Below are 14,433 nucleotides of genomic sequence, written 5' to 3' on the forward strand. Positions count from 1 at the left end.
CTTGCTTAAGTGACTTGCCTGGAGTGCTTAAGGAGTTCTTGAAGGAGTTTAATGTTGATAAATTTCTGTCTGTGTACTTGAAATCCTTGGCTGAGTACAGGTATTTTACCTTCTACCTTTTGTCTGTTTTCTTCAAAATTTCTTTTTCTTCACTTATGGAACTGGTTTTAAGTCTTTGTCAGCTATTTGGATGATACCTCCCGTGCCGCTTTAGTAACTTTCATAGAGACTGCCCCATTGAAGGGCTTTATAGATAGCATTGTATCAAATCTGCTTACTTCCTGTATGAAGCTATCAAAGAAAGTGGATAACTCATCACTAGCTGATTCAGGTATCTGCAATTTTCTTGGTTTTTGTTGTCACTGTTTTTCGTTTGTTGTAGTGCTGTGTACGGTTCATTTTAACTGACCTTTTAGATTCTGCCCCCAAGTCTGTTTATTTAAGTTATCATTGGGTTTTATTTTCTTATATTTGTGTTTTCTGATTCTAAAATAATCAACAGGTACCTTGGCAAAACAAATATTTTTTGTTATTAATAAGAATTATCCATCTGAACTGCGGGATGCTATTCGCAAGTTCCTAGAGGTCTGCTTTTTAATTGTTTTCTCAATTCATCATCCAGCCACTCCTGGGACCCTTAATTGTTATCCGACTCTGATTTTGATGCATCCACATGTTTCCAATTTGCAGTCCAACAAAGAAAGTTCAGTTTTGGAGACTTTGTGCATGATGCTGGATGAAAGTTTTGATCTTTCGACTGGGATCTCTGTTTCCAAAATTTGGTTCTCTCTGGAACATCCCAAGGTTTCATTTGATGTTATTTTGATATTCTCAAATGTAGTTATCATAGATGTCATGGTGCCTAGGGTATCCAAGGTGTCAGTGAGAGCAAAAGTATAGCTGACACTAACAAGGTGACGAAGTTGACTATGTGCTGGAACACCTTGGGAACTATGTTAATAATAGTTCTGATTAGCTATGCACATTCCCTTGTGCCCCTCAAAAAAGGCTTGTAAAATGTATTCATTGTTACTAAAATTGTCATTATGCTGTCTGATAATTCTTGTTAATGTTATCTAGGCGGAGATTCGACGAGCTACACTTTCTAGTTTGGGCACATCTGGTATTTTAAAAGCTAAAGATGTTGATTCCCGGGTTAGTTTATTGCACTTCCTCATAATGTATTTATACTTGTTATTTTTTTAACTTCTCAATTTGTTTCTTAATTTTTGAATGTGGTTTTCTGTATGGATTTTCCTGTAATGCTTTTTTAACTTGTATATCCCCCCACCCTCATGTCTCCAAAAAAGAACTCTTTCAAAATTTTGGTCTAATTTTCATGAATCATGACTTTGGATTGTTTCTTGACAATTTTCTTTTTTAATTTTTGACTTCTTTTTTTCATGGGAGTATTACAGAAGCTTGCAACTATACAAGAAGCACTGTTACGGCGACTTCATGATGATGATGATCTCAGTGTTGTTGAGGCGGCTCTTGCTGTCAGTGGATTGTGTGATGTCATTGAGACTCCTCATCTTCTTGAAGCTTTTCGAGATATACTCCAAAGGTGCCGTCACATTGTATTTAATGGTGAGTATTGCCCTTTCTGGACAGCTTGGCCCGATATTTGGTAGTTAATCTTGTCTCTTAGTGTTCTGTTTAGTACTTCTTGTGTGTAGATAAGGGAAGGAGCCACATGATGCTAGTTAGCCAACTTGCTTTTGATTATTTCTGGGGGGGTTTGAATTCTCTTGTATGCTATGTGAGTGATGAGTTACTGTTTTGTACTAAAAGAACAAGGAAAAGCCTGCTTCTGGTTCATGCCTTTCAGGATCCCTGCAAAATTGGGTCTTGTACAGAATTTTGTTCCCTTCTTTTTACAGCCCTTCAATAATGATCAGCTGATGTGCCATGAAGAAGTTGAATTGCATTACACAATAGCAAAACCATCTTCTTCTTCTTCCTTCTTTTTTTTTTGGTTTTGGTTTTGTTTTGTGGTGGAGGGGGGGGGGGCTCTTTTGAGTTATGACACGTTGATTCACTAAATAATCCACTATCTTGTTCATCGAGCTTAGCATGATCTCACCACTGGACGGTTATGATATTTCCTATTTCAAGCACCTTGAGTTTGCTTTCTTAACTATAGTCATGTTTATTGTCTCACCTCACCTTTGGGTTATGATATATTTGTGCAGTCTGTCTGTTGTTCGCTAGCAATTTGTGGAAATTTTCTTTTCACACATTGATCACTTAATAAACCTTAGATGATTACTCACTGTCATCAAGTCAGCTTAACTTGGATGCATGGTTTACTCTCTGTTACATGAGCAGGAATGGCTGGAAACATACCAAATTTTTTACTTGGTCCTTCCTGCTCATTTACTTGATGTTGCTGGAAGGAGAAAGAAGATGTTGGAGGTTACAGCCTTGCAGTTTCAGGTGTGTCACTGCAGTATAGAGGAGAAGAGGATTGAAAAAATAAACTGCTAAACAGTGGAAAAAAAGAAGTGAAGGGGGGGGGGGGTTGTGGAACACTACCTGAGGTTGCCAGTAGGAGAAAACACTGAAGGTTGGAGTCTTGAAGTTGCAACTTGCAAGTATGTTGTGGGAAGCCAGATCCTCGGGTGAAGAAGGTGAAATGAGAGGAAAAATGCAGGAAGGAGGAGCAGAGGAAGTTGGGAAATGATATGAGGTCCAGCAGCCTAGGTTACTGCTCTGCAGCATTAGAAGCGTAATTTGATTCAGGGGTATTTTGGTCATTTTGACAGCCCTACTCAAACCCAACTGAGCATCATTATAATTAGGAGTTTGTTTGGAGTCCAAATCTGTTTTTAAATTATTATTTGAGTCAGTCTAGGTTGAGATAAGTACGAGACTTATTTGAAGTATGAGCCCATTTAAAATAGAAGTTCTATTTAAATTCTGTTTCTGATGTTAGGGTTAAAACCTGTTAGGAGTCAATAATAAAGGTTATACAGCCTATGCTTGTAACAAATACATTTTTGAGGAACATAATTATTGAATGAGAGTTACAGCAAAGATCAAGGGATTGAGTAGGATTCTAGGGTTTTCAAGTGCAGGGATTCCTGCGGCAGCTTGTTCTTTGCATTCTTCCAATCAATATTCATCTACATTTCATCTGGTAAGCCATCATTCCCTAGCCTTCCCTCTTTTGTCCCCCTCCATTGCGCCTAGCCAAATCCTCTCTAACACCATTCGGCCCTTCTTTCACCCCAAAACCCTAATTTCTATAACTCCCAATCCCCCCAACTGAATTCCCTGCTCTTTTGGAATCACCACCCTCTCACTCCCCCCAGGGCTCTACTCTTAAGTAGCAGCCTGTTTACCCCCTAGAAACCATAGAAATTGAAACCTTAACTTTCCAAAACCCTAGAACCTTTGGAACTTGAATCTGAAACCAAAACAGCAAGGTTCAGATTTGTGTTTCAACAACCCTAAGCCCATAAGTTCTAACCAAATCTAGTACAATCCTCCTACAAACCCTAAAAACCCTAAACAGCCTGTAATCCCCTAGCCACAAGGTTTAATAAACCCTAATTTGCTTGCTATTATCAAGGATTCTTGGTTTAGTGGCCCTCATCCTGTGAGGCTACATCATGATAAAACACAAAAACTCACTGGAGGAGGAAAGCCTGGACTCAGGAGGATGAAGTGCCGTTCACTGGAGTTGCTGGAGGGTAAAAGGGGATTTCGAGTTAGTTTAATTGTAGGAGTCGCTGGCTCTTGAACACTCTTAGTTTCAATTCTTTCATGGGGTTTTCCCATTTTGTTTTACATTCCCCACTTTTGCGCACTTGCGCAATGATTATTGTTGTTAGAGTTTTTTATGTGACACCCACTATTATTAGGGTGAAACTAGTGACTACCCACTACTATGCTCCAAATTACATGGCACCCACCTTCAACATTACAAGTTACCCACAGTTAAGATTTTCTGGTAAGTGATGGTAAAATGACCTAAAAGCCCTTGCCCCCGCTCAACTCATTTGAAATGCAAAATACCCAAATGCCCTATGGGCAGTAAAATGACATTATTGCCTCCAATTTGACTCACTAAATGACCTAAATGCCCTTATCCCCATTTAACTCATTCAGTGGGTGGAGGAAGAATCCCTTCACCCAACTTCTTCCTACCCCTTGCCTGCTGGAAGACACTTGCCACGGCAGGCTCCCTGCCGGAAATCATTGTCCCTTTCTCTCTCTCATGAAGAAACCATTGCTTTCGTCTATGAACTCACCATGAAAGCTCCAATGAAGAAACATAACTCACCATTCATCTGTGAACATCCATCGCTAACCCATCACTTCCTTCCCTCTTTCATTTTGTTTTCTTCTTCTTCTTCTTCTTCTTCTCTCTGGTTCTCTGCTTTCTAGGTTTCAGCATCTCTCCTCTCCTAGGTATGGGCTCCACCTAAAACAAAACGATTCAAGAACCATTTTTTAAAAATTTAAAAATTTCACAATGTAAATGGCTGTTGCGATTTCCTGGATTTAGTATAGGTCCCACACTCGAACTCAAATTATTGAAAACCAAACTCTGCAAATTTGTTCTCAGCTAATTTAATGAGGGGACATATCATCTTGAATCATTCACATGGATCCAACTTGCCATGCTGGATTGGAAAAATCTCCATTTCACAAGAATCTAGGTTGGAGATAACAAATTCATTCTTTAATGGCCAGCAAGGTCAGTAACGTTTTAAGTCCCCAAATTTCAATTCTATTTTTCCACGTTCAGTGCTACCAATTGAACATCCCAAGCTCAGTTAACTTCACTCTTCCGAAGCCGAACAAACCCTCTGCTTCCGCCATTCCTTCTAGCATTATTTGCGACAATCTCAGTTTACGATTGTACACGGCAGCCACCCGAAGGATTCACCGGCATCAGACTTTAGTTGCAGTATCTATGTTGCCGGAAAATCCAAGAGAGAAGACAAGATAGGTTAAAGCGGTGAGAGCACAAACCAACCATGGTTAAGAATTGGAAAATCCAAACCGTAGGATTAGAATAATGACGTGTGTACACCATCTGACGATGATCTGGATAGAACAAGAGCAGGGTTTAAATGGGGGTAAGGGCATTTATGTCATTTAGAGAGTTAATTTGGGGGCAATAATGTCATTTTACTTCCTAAAGGGCATTCATTTGAGTAATTTGCATTTCAAATTTTAAATGAGTTAAATGGGTGGTAAGGGCTTTTAGGTCATTTTACCCATCACTTAATAGAAAATCTTAACTTTGGGTAACTTGTAATTTTGACAGTGGGTGCCATGTGATTTAGAGCATAATAGTGGGTGGTCACTAGTTCTCCCCAATAGTAGTGGGTGCCGGGTAAAAAAATCTTGTTATTGTTCTTATTTTTTTTTGGGGGGTGACTAAGATTGATATGATCCCAAGCATCAAACTTGTATTATAACCTCTACAATTCCAGTTTCAGTGTTAGATTAGATATCTATAGATAGCCAAATATGACCCCATTCCCCTTCCTCAATAATACATATGTGTGACCAGGTAAACCCAATTCCCCTTCCTCAATAATACATATGTGTGACCAGGTATAGAAGGCATCTGAAGACTCAAGAGAGGCCTTGTTCATCTAGTCAATGCCTTTCGAGTTGTCCAAAAAATGTCACGCACTCAGCCTCTTCGGAAACCATCAGGAAGTGACGCAGATCTAACATGGGATTGGACTGTTTTCCTTTGGATCGACCTAGGGTTTACACTCATGTGTGTTGGTAGTTTTGGCCAATTAAGAAAATAGTTCAATTATGTAAAATTTGCTCAATTTAAGTTGTAAGGGAAGAATAGTCTTTTCATATGTTCCATGTTTTAAATCCCGTAGGAGTCCTAGGTTTAGTAGATTTGACTTCCATTTTGTTGGGATTTTTTTTGCATTTCTATTATGAGTTGTTAGGTTGTCTAGCCTATTTATGCTCCCTAGAGGGAAGAATAAGCACAGTTGATGAATGGATAATTTTATTTTCAAACTTGGGTCCTTTTATGTTTGATTGTGCTTTCGCTGCTATTTATGTCAATCTTGGTAAAAGTAACTCCATGCCCATGGATTGATAAAACATAGGGTTCTTGGTGACATCAAGCCAATTTCTTACTGTGGCTGAACTGACAGCCTTCAAGAAGATACTCCATTTGGTCCAAAGCTTTGCAAGCCTATCCCATCTAGGTACTTGGTGGTGTGCATCACATCCACCTTCTCTTTATCACCCTTTTTTTTTTTGGGGGGGGGGGTTATGGACTTCTCATGACACCAAAAATTCAAGGTCAGGTTTGTCCAAAACTTTAGGCACGTCATCCCACAACCCTAGTGGCTTTAGATCCTTGTTTGACCCATTTTGGACAGGTGAATAGCAAGGTTTAAATATTTTCTTGAATTTTCATACTTCTTAAACTACGGAAATAAGGTACCCCATATCTTCTAATTTAGCCATCTAAATCCAACCAAAGTTGGAGGATCATATACATATATCATTTCCTACATTCCCACCAAATTTGAGCCCAATCTGACACCTGAAAGCTCCCATCTGCACCATTTAGAGAGTTCTTAGTTTCACCCGCATTTCAAGAAATCTCCCTTTTGCCTTGACATCTAGTGTAACCTTTTTGAAACCAAACCTAAGCATCCCATTTGAATTCAGTAAGCTTAATTATGTCAAACATCTCCATCTTTAGCAATGAAATCATCCCATCATCCTCTTGATAAAGCCATAACTCATACCTACCTAGATCTAACCTAACTCGTCCCATAATTTGGTTCTGTTCCAGATCTGGGAAGAACTAGCTTGTAGTTGTTGATCATCTAACAATCTAGGACTACATCAGGACGCCTAAGCGTGCCTTGACACCTATGGTTGTGAGGGTATTAGATTCTAATATGGTAATGATAGGGTTTGTTGATAGCTTCCACAGATGAGGAAAGCTAGGGTTTATGGTTTAGAGGCTATGAAGAAGAAAAAATGAAATTGGGATGATTTAATTTACTATTGTTGAAGATATGATTAAAAAAAAGGCTTGAATTATTGAAGATGTTCTTCATAGGAAGAACAGATAAATGAGAGAATAATGGGAAGAGAAATCAGGTCTGGGATTTCAAGTCCAATATGGCCATATGCAGATCGTTCAACAACACTGAAACCTCTACAAAAGTAATATTCTTCACTTCTTCTTCTCTTCTTTCTTTTTTCCCCCCTTTTCCTCGAGGGTGTTTAGGGAAAGTGGGTTGTGGGGTTGGGATGTATCTTTTATTTGTTGATCGTCTAAAATTCCTAATTGGGTCATAGAAGGACTCTTGATCACCCTAGGATAATCAATAAAGTAAATAAACTCCAGAATTCTATCTATCTACTAAATATCCTTGTCTAATTGAAGGACTCAATTTAACTACAAATCCCATGCATTGATATTACCCCAAGGGCTGCAAGTGGGCCAGGTTGGGCCGGGCTTTTGCAATCCCAAGCCCATCCCTATATGTTCTAATCTGAGCCCATTCTCGCCTTGACCCTAATTCAGGGCCAAGGATTATTGTCCTTGGCCCTAAGCCCTACAGGGACAAGCCAAGCCCATTCCCGCCCTAATTGGCCCTAATTGGGCCGGGTCGAGATGGATTGGCCCTAATTGGCCTTAGCCTTGACCTTGATTGGCCCTGATTGACCTTGATCCTGATTGGCCCTATCCCTGGCCCTGACCCTGATTAGCCTTGTCCCTGGCCCTGATTGACCCTATCTTGGCCCAAGCCTTAATTGATCCTCTCCTTGGACCTAAAATATCAAATGTAAATTCATAAAAAAAATATAATAATAATAAAAATAAAAGTATCATGAGTAAACTAAAAATAAAATTCATAGAAATATAAGATGATTTAAGCTCATACAAAATGATAAAATAATCAATAAGTTGATAATGTTGCTTTAAACATAAATAAATTCATACTCCATAATTCTATATTGATCTCTGAAAGTCTCTCGTTGCTTTGACAATGGAAATTGAAAACCTCTCCCATTACTTTGGTGGTGGAAATTGAAAACCCTTCCCATTGATATCCTTAATCACCCCAAAAAAAAAAAAAAAAAATCATATTCAAAACTTTGTTAACAAGTAAAGCAACGATAATTTAGTATTGATATTTTTTTCGTAGTTAAAGAAAATTATATTTTAGTTACAAACATAGCTATCTGTCCTTAATATTTTTTCCCCCTTCTTCTAAAATATCACATTGGAGGCAAAAGAAAGATGTCAATATTCATGATGAGAAGTTAGGGTATAGTTTGTTAGATATTAATTCTCTATATACTAGCTTTTATTATTTATAATATATTATCTCGCCTTAGTCCCAAAAAAAAAATCAATGATTTTTTTGAACTAAAAATGACTTAGTTCGAAAAATAAAAATTATCTTAAAAATAATATAAAAAGTGAACTCATAGTCTAATATGATCAAAATGACTGAAGGTCAAAGTGGAGACTTATAGTTATATCAATGTTAATGTGAATATAGGGTAAAAATCAAATACATGATTAGGGTCAAATTAACATTAAGACTATAGCCAAAATTAGGGTCAGGATCGGGCCAAAATCAGGTGGATGCTTACTACATTGGTAATGAATATATAATTTATTTTTATTAATTTTTTACAAAACATGATCATGTTTTTAAAATTTGACATGTGTCAAATATTCACCCATATGGATTATAATTAATTTATCTCCATATGGGTGGAGGGTGCAGGCTCAAATCAGGGCCAAAATCATGGGCCTAGATCAAGGCCAAGTTTAGGGCCAATATCAAGGTAAGGATCAGGGCCAAAATCAAGGTCAAAATTAGGGCCAGAATCAGGGCCAAGATCAGTGTCAAAATCAGGATCAGAATCAGGGTCAGAATCAATGCCAAGATCAGGGTCGAGATCAGGGTCAAGATCAGGGCCAAGATCAGGTCGAGATCAGGGTCAGAATCAGGGTCAGAATCAGGGCCAAAATCAGGGATGGGCCGGGATGGGTTGGGCTGGCCAGAGAGTAATCCCAGGCCCACCCTTGGCCCTAGTTCAGGGCCAGAATATTTTGGCCCTAACCCGCCCTTAGGGCCAAAATCTTTAGCCCAACTTGCACCCCTAATTACCCCGACTGTATGGGCTTATATATTTGGGCCCTTTACACCAGTGAACCCAAAATAAGCAGCATAAGGCCTCTGTGTAAGGCCTCTGGTACCTAATCATGGAAGAAAAATTATGTTTGTGAGGTAAAATTGACTCAAATGGAGCATACTTAGTGCGTAGGTCAATTCTTATGCATGCGGGTTGCGTTTTTCCTGTTTCTCTCCAGTTGTTGTTCTACTTGTTAGCCTCTAGAAATATTCTTTCTGGTGTCAAGTAGGCTATAACCCCACCAGCAACTCAAGCCCATTGAAATTAAACTCTATTTGTAGTTCTGCTGCTGTACTGAAGTACTGTTAGAACAGGGCTTCCCGTTGTTTCTATTATCTACTAGTTACTAGTGCTTGGATACTCTAGCTATTTCTGTTCACTTGAGTTTCCTAATCTGATTTCTTATTCTACTTTGGGGCATGTTTTGCCAACTTTTGTCTCTGGTATCTATTTGTGGTGGTCGGAAATCTGGACTTCCTATTTGAGCATCATCTATTTTTAAAACTTCTTCATAGCTTGATATCTAATCCTTCGATTTGTGCCAGAATTTGCTAACCCAAAATTTACCTTTGCTAGGTAATGTTGTCTAGGTTAGGGTCATGTCTGACTTCATGGACCATGCTTTGGCTGTGATTGTAGGTTCTCTCTTGTTTTTTGATCCCCAAACTATCCAACACCGTATGATTAGAAAATCTCAGTTTTATATTACAGCCTTCTATGCTCTGAGGATATAATTGCTCAATGTGTTCAATCATTAGAATCGCTTCACTTGGTTTGAGGTTACTTACATTCTTAAATATGACCACTTTTATGTCTTGTTCTTTTGGGATTATGATCAACTAGCTGAGATTGCTCACCAGTGGCTGGAATAAAGATGGTGGGTCAGTCTGAGTGTTTCCTTCATTCAATGTTTAGTTTCATTTGCATATTGGTTGACACTTGCACTTTGTCCTCTCTGCATTCCTCGGAAATTGTGTCCCTCTATTGAACTCCAAATTTTACTTTTTTCATTCCATCAATCGACTTCTGAGATTACGTTAATCTTCCCTTTGATATGTTTGTTTTCTAAACATGATAATGTGAGATGTTTAATCAGCTGTGATGTACGAGTAAATGTCTGCTGCTTTCTGTATTGATTATTTTTCAAATGATGGAGATGTCTTGCTTGTGCTTTGCATATCTTGACTCATGGTGTTTTATCTTGGGAGAAGTAAAATCTTGGCCATATTTACTTTTTTTAGACTTAGATGCTTTGTGAGGGCTATTTGTTAGTATCTGGACTATCTAGTAAAGGCCGTGGTGGGCACAAGAAGCTCGAGACACTGTTGCGGCTCTGTGTGTTACTTCCATATTCTAATGTCTTATTTGTCTGGTGTAATTGACTGATAGATGCTTTTATTATGCAACTCTAAAACTGATTCTGATGAATCATTAGCGATCATGGTCTTTAGTTCAAACACCAGAAAATGTAGTGGGATATTTCATATATTTTTCTGTCGTACTTTTTTCATTCTTGGTTCCTGTTGCAGGCAAGCCAATTGAAACATCTCGAGCCTGTGATGTCGCTATCTCATGCATTCAGTCTGCAGCTTCCATGTTAAGTGATCGGCCTGAATGTTTGAAGTTCGTTGCTACCTTGATCTTTCCCTCACTTTTGATTCTACCAAAGGTATTTACATTAGATTCTGTGAATAGAAATTTGTTGCTTTTGGAATCGAGACTATAAATTCCTCAAAAATTCACTTAAGTGTTCCTGATGATCTTTTCCTTCATGCACAGACATCGAGATTAAATGTGAAAGCTGTGAATTTAGCCAGTGGAATAGGTTGGCCGTTTTACCAGAATCTTTCTGGGACCTGTGACAAAATCTTCAGAGAAGAGAAGGTAAACATATGTTGTTTCTGTTAAAAAAATGAGGGAGGGGGAAGAAGATACAGATGAATTATAAGAAGATACTATGGTGATAACATGACATTGCTCTGGAGTAGGGAAGGCATGAATATATGTTAGATTACAGTGGTGGAATTTATGAAAATGGAATATTGATAAAATATTTGAAGAACATTAGATATCTATTAAACTGTAAACCTAGAATGGTTTAGGCAAATATTTTTTTGGATGTTTATCATTAAGAACAATGATGTATCAAACAGATCCAGCTGCCCTGATGGATGGTTTAGTTTCATCTGAGCTAATTATTGTTCTATGTTCATCTTGTTACTATTTCACTTTCTACTTTATCTTAGGTTTCTATTTTGGTTACTTTCTATTTGGATGACTTTTTAATTTTCTTATTGCTTGGTTGACCGGTAATCTCCTTGGAATAGTTTCCGTTTTAGTAGATTTGAGATATTCTATGCAATATATAATTTTCCTTTTTGCTGTAATTCACTTTAGGAAAGCTTTTTTGAAGTGAGATTTGATTTTTTGTTATAAATAAAATACTAGGGAGAGCCTCAACACACACATGAGCTCTCTCTTCTCTTCTTCATTCTTCTTCTTCTTCTTTCTCTCTTAATTCTTGGGCTTGTTATAGGATCCTAAAATTCTAACATGTGATTGCTTCTTCTCTCTTGATTGCTCAGTTTTACTCCTCTCTTCTTCTTCTTCTTCTTTCTTTCTTTTGTTTTTTGTTTTTGTTTTTGTTTTTGTTTTCTTTCTTTCTTTCTTTCTTTTGTTTTTTCTTTTTCTTTTTGTTTTTGTTTTCTTTCTTTCTTTCTTTCTTTCTTTCTTTCTTTCTTTATTCTTTACTTTATTCTTTAAGAAAAAAGAAACTTTACCTGGTGTGCAGCCACCCTATCGCTGTCTCATCCATGTAACTGAGAAATTTTTTTTTGGGGGGGGGGGGGGGAGGGGAGGGATAGCTTATGAAGAGATCTCTACCTATCTGATACTACTACCAGAGGATGGAAATTTTTTTAGGCCTTGTTAAGGAAAGCTCAGGTTACAAAATCGCTTAGCTGTTAATTAATTAAGTAGTGGACTAGTAGTGAGGCGTCGGTATGGAGTTGCGTCAGTTGTGGATATAGACTAGGCTGAGGGACAGACTTCATCTCTTCTTTTCTCTTCACTGCATCTGTCCATGGTGCTCCAACTCACTCCAAAGCCTAAAATGCTGCCCCTTAACCATCAATGAGTATGGATCCCACTTTTCGACTGGAGTAATGTAAAGTACTGATGGGTCCTGATCATCCATTGTCTCCAGTTTGTGATCTGCTGATGTCACAAATAAATCAATGCAACCCTACTCCTATTTCCTAAGATTTGTCAGCCTCATTGTGATCGATCTGCTGAGGTCACGAATAAATCAATGCAACTCAACTCCTATTTCTCGAGATCTATCAGCCTCATTGTGATCCTCTAGGATGTTTGTTTTCTGGTGTATAAGTTTGTTTAGTCTATAAACAATACAGCCTACTGCCCTTGTGTTGGTGGTCTTTTCTTTCTTTTTATTGGCAAATACTGCGAACCAATGCTAAAGTATTACGATCTACTACTAGTGCTATCACTTCTATTGCCGTTACTGCTATGGTGTTTTGCATATGTTAAGATGCTACAACGGTCCTATTTATCATAATTTACTATAGTTGTTATTCCTCTTCCCTAATTACCGATTGAGTGCTGCATTCTGTTGACTTGTCACTACTGTTCTGCACTTTTTGGGTATTTGTTTGACACCAGTAATGACTGGAAGTTCTTGTGCCTGGTTTCATCAAGTAACATGGTTCATTCGAGTACCCAAACAATTACAAACTTTGAGATGCTAGTAATTGATTGTTATTAATTGTCCACATGTAATGCTACTCATGAGGGGGAGATTGAAGGTTTGTTCTTTATCAGCTCAAGAATTTAACATTTTTTTTTCTTTTTCTTCAACAATAATTACCTACCTACTTAGTTCGTAGTAACCCATACTACCTTTTACCTACCAACTTGGTCTTCAATAATTCATATTACATTTTGCCTACCTACTTGGTCCGCAATAACCCATACTACGTTTTACATGCTTACTTGGTCCATCGTGACCCATATTGCCTTTTAACTATTTGGTTTGTAGTAACCTTACTGCCTTTTGTCTTCCTACTTGATTCACAATAACCCATACTGCCTTTTTCCTACCTCTTTGGTCCGCAGTAACCCACACTCCATTTTACCCACCCATACTTTTGCCTGCTATTTGCCTTCTTGCAAAGAGCTTATATGTGACTTTGAGTTGCACATTTTATCTTCTTGTGTGGAGATTGCTCCCTACTATTGGCATTTTTTGGATAATGCCCTCGGTGTTTTGTTGTTGCTATTTTTAACTACTTGGTCCGCAAAAACCCCTATTGACTTTGTGTACGTATTTGATCCATAGTAACCCATACGGCTTTTTACCTACCTACGTGGTGCATAGTAACCCATATAGCCGTTTGCCCACCCATACTTGCACCTACTACTTGCCTTCTTATGAAGAGTTTATATGCAGCTTTGTGTTGCACTTTTTTATCTTCTTCTGTGGGGATTCCTCTCTACTACTGGCATTATTTGGAAATGCCCTTAATGTTATTGTTGCTTCTATAATTATGAAATGATTCATCTTCACCATGACCTATTATTCTCGTTGCTGGATGGTTCATTCTACATGAAGATTGTTTACTTAAGTTGCTATTGATTATCTCTTGGGTGAGTTCTTTCGGTGTCTATCGATATCTATTATTGCTACATATGCTCAAGTGTAATGAAGTTTCTTGACATGTTCTTGTTATTCCAAACCGGAGCTTTCGACATGTATACTTGACCTTGAGGGGGAGTGTTAATATTTCATTTACTATTTTAAAGGGGGAGTGTTAATATGTCATTTACTATTGTAGATTAGGTTTCTATTTTGGTGACTTTCCATTTTGGTCACTTTCTAGTTTTCTTATTGCTTGGTTGACAAGTAATCTTCTTAGGATTGTTTCCGCTGTAGATTTGGAGAATTCTATGCAATATGTAATTTTCCCTTTTATTGTAATTCAGATTTGATTTTATGTTATAGATGAAGTACAAGGGGAGAGCCTTAGCGCACACATGAACTCTCTCTTCTTGGGCTGGTTCAGGATCCTGAAATTCTAACACATCTATTTCTTAATGGTTTTTTCTTAGTAATGTCTGTTACTAGGGGGCAGCATCTTCTTCATGCACAATTCTTTGAGTTTACCTTTCAAAAGTCAACACAAATGGATGTGATTTGATTTTTGTCGGTCAGTTAAAGGGATACAAGACGCATCCTGCTTG

General features: G+C 37.9%; 1 protein-coding gene across 1 annotated transcript in view; it reads left to right on the forward strand.

The window, feature by feature from the left end:
- Nucleotides 1–14,433, forward strand: part of LOC149029379 (ARM repeat superfamily protein) — a 74,228-nt gene that overhangs the window by 17,829 nt on the left and 41,966 nt on the right. Inside the window, exons 8-15 of the mRNA XM_089141702.1 lie at nucleotides 11–100; nucleotides 183–331; nucleotides 503–585; nucleotides 691–804; nucleotides 1,081–1,155; nucleotides 1,419–1,590; nucleotides 10,704–10,843; nucleotides 10,954–11,058. Of these exons, the coding sequence (XP_088997828.1) occupies nucleotides 11–100; nucleotides 183–331; nucleotides 503–585; nucleotides 691–804; nucleotides 1,081–1,155; nucleotides 1,419–1,590; nucleotides 10,704–10,843; nucleotides 10,954–11,058 (928 nt within the window). The remainder of the gene's footprint in view (nucleotides 1–10; nucleotides 101–182; nucleotides 332–502; nucleotides 586–690; nucleotides 805–1,080; nucleotides 1,156–1,418; nucleotides 1,591–10,703; nucleotides 10,844–10,953; nucleotides 11,059–14,433) is intronic.

This window comes from Hakea prostrata, chromosome 1 (genome assembly GCF_041222555.1).
Source record: "Hakea prostrata isolate BN-2017 chromosome 1, UWA_Hpros_2, whole genome shotgun sequence".
Lineage (NCBI taxonomy): Eukaryota > Viridiplantae > Streptophyta > Magnoliopsida > Proteales > Proteaceae > Hakea > Hakea prostrata.